The following is a 5,706-nucleotide window of genomic DNA, read 5'->3' on the forward strand; positions in this document are numbered from 1 at the left end:
ATCTTGCAGGTGATGGATTATTCTTTCCTGCATCCTCGTTGTTTTTAAGAGATCCTTTCTTACCTTTTCACTAGCTACAGCAGCATCTTCAAGATCTGAAACTCTGTCTTCACATTCATTTGAACGGTTTTGCTATTTCTGTTCTTGTCTGCAATGTTTACCCTTTGTGCTCTGGAAGCTAACACCTAGTGCTGCCACCCATTTTAAGTAGCTATTCTTCCCTCTCTCTCTTTATCCATTCATCTACCCAACATTTATATGCCAAAATATATATTATGTGCTAAACACAGTATGAAGAACAAAGATTAAGTAATGAAGAATAATAGAAAAAAATCTTCCTTCAGGGAACAGGATTCAGAGATCATTTATTTGTTCTAGCAAAGAAGGGGCACAATAAGTCAGTAAACACATGAAGTCGGAGAATTATATAGTGTATTAAGAAGTATGTACTGTAAGGAAAATAAATAAGGAAAAGTGGGGATGTTACTGAGAGAATTAAAAATAGGGGATAGTAACAGTTTTTATAGAGAAAGTAATGTTTGATCATAACCTTAGCAAAAATAAAAGCAAAGAGCATTTCCAGTGTGAGAAGCACTCAGTTCAGGAGACTCATGTGGAGACGAGCTTTGCATGTTCAAGAAGTGGGAAAGTCACTGTGTTTTTCTGCAGAGTCTGAGAGGAGGCTGGAGAACTGATGGGACTAACTTGTCATGGCTCTGTGTCTTGTGAGGGTTTCGCCAGATACACACTAAAAGAATGGTACAGATTTTTTAGATATAAAAATATTTAGAGTGGGGCAGAGGGAGTTGTTTTCCACTGGGATGTTTTCCTGTTCCTTGTAATCTTAGTTTTTTTTCTGTATTGTTGTCACCATTCTCCTGGTCTGAGCTGACTCTTGGGGAAGGTGTCTTCTGCCTCTCTAAAGAGAAATGGTTCATATGTTAAAAATGGTGTTTCTGTTCCCTCATATAGTTTGTGAGACAGTGAAACCTTTGTAAGTTTTCTTTTCATCTTGTTGCTGTTCAATTCTTCTGGAAAATGCTAGGAATTACCTTCCCAGCACTTGGCAAATTGCTCATCATCATGAGTTATCTATCTATTATGTATGATATATAATAGATATTTTAGATATTATGTCTATATAATATATTATATATCTATATTATAGATCTCTTAAAAAGACAATACACACTTTGCCATACAGTTATCCTATAAGAATATTAAAGAAAAGTAATTTGAAAGTTTTACTCTGATGCTTAAATTTTGAAATGATATGAAATTGCTAAAAAAATTAAGTAAATAATTTCAAAATATCAAGGATCAAACTTATGAAAGATATCATGAGCATTTATCATTTATATATTATAGATCATATAATATATATGGGTGTGTGCAGAGTCAGTATTTTTCCAAGTTTTAAAATTCATCTGCATTTTTTAAGAGTGCACTGAGATTTTTCTTTTTCCGTTCTTCCTAAGGTAGGTTCCCCTCCCACTAAATTGCTGTGTCAGTGCTGGTGTATGCTACTTTTGTTATTTTACTTAAATACCAATATTTTTGGATTTTGTTTGGTTACTGGCTTTGCAAGTTTCATTCCAGTGATTTTATGATTTTCTGTGGTCCTCTACCTATTCATGCAGTTGTGCTCCTGTTTATTTGGATGAGTGTCTCAAAGTTCCTTGTGAGTGCTGCTTGCCGCTGTTTCTCTATTATCCATGTTTTCTTGGAACATGTAAATATTTGATAATGCTCATGGTATCTTTCATAAGCTTGATCCTTGATATTTTGAAATTATTTACTTAATTTGTTTAGTAATTTCACATTATTTCAATATTTAAGCATCAGAGTAAAACTTTCAAATTACTTTTCTTTAATATTCTTGTAGGATAACTGTATGGTGAAGTGCGTATTGTCTTTTTTAAGAGATCACTTTGTGCTCTGTATTAAAAACCATATAAGGGTTTTTCCTTTTTTTGTATTTTAGGGAAGGGTTTACAGGTGTTCAGAGTCTCACTACTAGATCAGACTAGCAGTGATTCTCCTGCTTCAGCCTCCCATGTGCTGGGATTACAGGCGCGCGCCACCAAGCCCAGTCTCATTTGCCAGCTCAGTGTGCACTGGGGGCAAGGCTGGCATGGTGGGCCTGGGGATCGAACCCTCAGTCCCTGCGCCTGCTTGCAGGCATGTTATTATTTTTTTTTTAACAAAAAAGTATGAAATTTATTTCATAGTTTCATTTTTAAATTAGAGCTGTTGGATAATGACTAACTTAAAATGTATCACCAGAACGATAGCACATCCTTATTTTAAAATAATTTATCCTGTTTGTGCAATTACTACTATGACCAACCAATTTTTTCCTACTTTTAGGTCTTTACCATTTATGCAATATGGCTTATGTGTTAACTCTTTCAGAGCTCCTTAAACAAAAACAGTGTTAATCTTCACCTCAGCCTGTTTGATCAGAAGTACAGGACATCACTACCATGAAAGTTAAAACAAAGGATGGAATAGAAAAACTAGTGCTATCTATGTAATGAGCAAATTATCTGATAATACATTTTTAACTTGGAATGTTATCTTGGACACTTTAAGAAAAAAATGCTTGCAAGGTATTGCAGTGCTTGGCATTTTTACTGCAAGTTTTAAATCAGCATTACTCAACAACTCATCTCTAAGAAAGTGGCAGTGTTTATAAGTACAAAAATTATTACATCTAGTAGATGGTACTATACATAGGCAAGACAAGATAGCTTTTTAAAAAATAGGTTTTAAAAAAATGAAGAATGTCTTTATCATAACCAGTTGTCTGAAAAGCTAGATATACTTGTTAATATTACTTTGCTTTAAAAAAGTTAGGATGATTCCAAAAAGTAATGATTTAAAAAGAAACATGTGATTAATACACTGTGTCTTTTAAGCCCAAGCAAACTTTTGCTTCAAAGAGGGCAAATTTGACTTTAATATTCTTAAAAGTACAGGACTCTTTTAAACCATTACTGAATAGAATTCAAAAAGTCATTTGTTAGGATAGATATATAGTTACATTCTCTTAATGAATACAGTGATTTGTTCTAATGGTGTTTGTAAATAGGATCTCATGTCCACATCTTGTTCAGCAAATAATCACTAGGAAGAATGTATGCAATGTGTTAACTATTGAAACTGTCCTACCAACTTGGTTTGAAACTGTCTCATTGCTATTTGTTTCTCAATAAAATTAAGGAAAAAAAAACTTTATACAAATGAAAAAAACAATAACAATAATAAAGTAAAAGAGAAAAAAAGTCATTTTCTTCCACAGGATATTTGTATTTTAGAACATAGGTTAAAAAATGGCAAATCACTAAGTGAGTGTCAAAGAATTTGTACTACAGGTTGAATATTCCTTTTCTGAAATGCCTGGAACCAGAAAGGTTTTAGATGTTTTCACATTTTGGAATATTTGCATACACATATGACATCCTGAAGCAATCATGTTTCCTATAGCCTAGAAAAATGTTTTTAGTGCCTTTGTATTGTGATTGAGACCCATCAGAGGACAACTGTGGAGTTGTCCCCTCATGACACCACATCTGTGTGCACAAAATTTGGGATTCTGGAGTATTCTGGGTTCAGCATCAGTGATGCTCAACCAGTATGACCATTACAAATTTATACTAACTGCTGGTGGTCACCAACAAACATCTATGCCCAGGCCTAAAAGTTACTACAGTATTGAGGTCAGATTCCAGAATGATTCTTCTACATGGACAGTAATAACTTCCATAAAGTCCAAAGGAACCTTATGGGGTCCTTCCAAAGCTGCATAATTTCCCAAATGACTTTTTTCTTTGTTTTCAGAGCCTGTTCATCTCTTCCATCCTTTTTCAGTCGTTTAGCTTTTGCAATATTGACATTTTTGTTTCTTCTTTTGCTCCTTCTAGACTCTGTCCTAAATACAGAAAAAGAAAAAAAAAGGAATATTAATCTCTTATTCTTGAGTCTGGTAAAAACTTGGCTACAGAGTTCATTTAGAACACGACACAATGCTTAATATGTACAAAGTGCTCAATGAATCTGAATTAAATTTTGTATTAATATTGTTTTGGTACAATGTACCCATAACTATCAGAAGTGAGTGGGCTCTCTGGAGAAAGGATGATTTGGGTAGTTCCAGAAGTTAACTGTCTGGGAGCAGGGGAGATAGATCACTGGGATAAGCACTTGCTTGGCAAGTCCAAGGGCCTGAGTTCAATCTCCGGTTCTGCCAAAAAGAAAGAAAAAAGAAATTTACTGTCTTTCTTCTTTATATTCTTATATTTGTAGGCCACAGATTTCCCAGGTCATATATTTGCTGGAATGTTCTGCATTATTTACAGTCTTTGGGAGAGTACAAAAAGTATTCTGAAGCATCTCCTCAAAAAGAAAAAGTATACTTACGGTTTTGGTTCTAAAACATTATTTTATAGATTAGAAATTTTGCAAGGAATTGTGATATTGAGCCTGGCCGCCACTGGTGAGTGAACCATTTCTATATTTTGTTATTTTCTTTTGGGATTTCTATGTGTAAATAGAAGGTATAATGAGAATGAATAAACTGACAAAAGAAATTCCATTTAAATATTTAATACATAGTGGAATCATAATTTCTATCTGAACGAATTCATTAGGAAAGTGACAATCCATCTTTATAGAAAGGTATATTTCTAATAATTGAGTCATCATGGTTAAATTGCCTACTGAGTCAACGTGAATTTTCTTTACAGAATTGGTTGTAATTCTGCAAACATTTATATAAATTGTTTTGATATCTTAAATAAAACTATCAGAAACCATTTCTCAAATGACACTAAATAATCAAGTGATTTCATAATAAATTAGTGGTGATAGCCTGTATGTATTTTTTTTTCTTTTTCTTGTTTCTTGAAGTGGAAGAGCTTAAGCCCAATAGCTAGTATGGCCTTTCCACTGTTTATGAGGATTCTGTGATCCTTTTGGTGTCCTCCATTGTAGCCTTTCTTTTGTATGACATATAATTTGCCATTATATTTTTATGCTTTATTTATGACAAGATATCTTTGCTAAGATCATTATATTACATAGTAATCATCTCCAAAGATACAAATTTTCTTGTTTAATGTGACAGATTAAAAAGATAGGCAACATTATAAAAAATTTAAACTGCTTGAATGACTTGACTATCCTTTCCTACCTTAGTATTTTCAGATATCTTTAATTGGAGAAAACAGAACGCTAGGATTTTTATTAGGAACACTCAGTAACTTCAAAAACATTCTACTTTGTGGCAGCAGCTCAAAGCTGTAATATACAGAGAGAAAGCAATCAGTTTCTATAAAATGGATCTTATAAATTCAAACCCAAACCAAATCTTTCCTGATGTACTGTACACATTAAATTAATATAGAAAGTTGAATTAAAACAATAAGTTTCTTTTTTCAGAACTGGGAATTGAACTCAGGCCCTTGCACTTGCCAGGGAAGTGCTTATTCCACTGAGCCATCTCCCTAGCCCCCTTTAATAATGAATATTAAAGACCTTAGCTGCTTTATTTAATTGGTAAACTCTGACTAGAATTGACTATTTTTTATTTTATTTATTTATTTACTTATTTTTCCCATAATTTTATTGATAAACAAATAGCAATGAGACAGTTTCAAATCAAATTGGTAGGACAGTTTCAATAATTAACACATTGCATACATT

The 5,706-nt window shown here is 33.1% G+C and overlaps 1 protein-coding gene across 1 annotated transcript in view; it reads left to right on the top strand.

Annotated features, from left to right (window-relative positions):
* Positions 1-5,706, top strand: part of LOC101571369 (transmembrane protein 45A-like) — an 84,891-nt gene that overhangs the window by 18,073 nt on the left and 61,112 nt on the right. Inside the window, exon 2 of the mRNA XM_004636623.1 lies at positions 4,309-4,498. Within this exon, the coding sequence (XP_004636680.1) occupies positions 4,309-4,498 (190 nt within the window). The remainder of the gene's footprint in view (positions 1-4,308; positions 4,499-5,706) is intronic.

The sequence above is a fragment of the Octodon degus genome, unplaced genomic scaffold (genome assembly GCF_000260255.1).
Source record: "Octodon degus isolate 3935 unplaced genomic scaffold, OctDeg1.0 scaffold00081, whole genome shotgun sequence".
NCBI lineage: Eukaryota > Metazoa > Chordata > Mammalia > Rodentia > Octodontidae > Octodon > Octodon degus.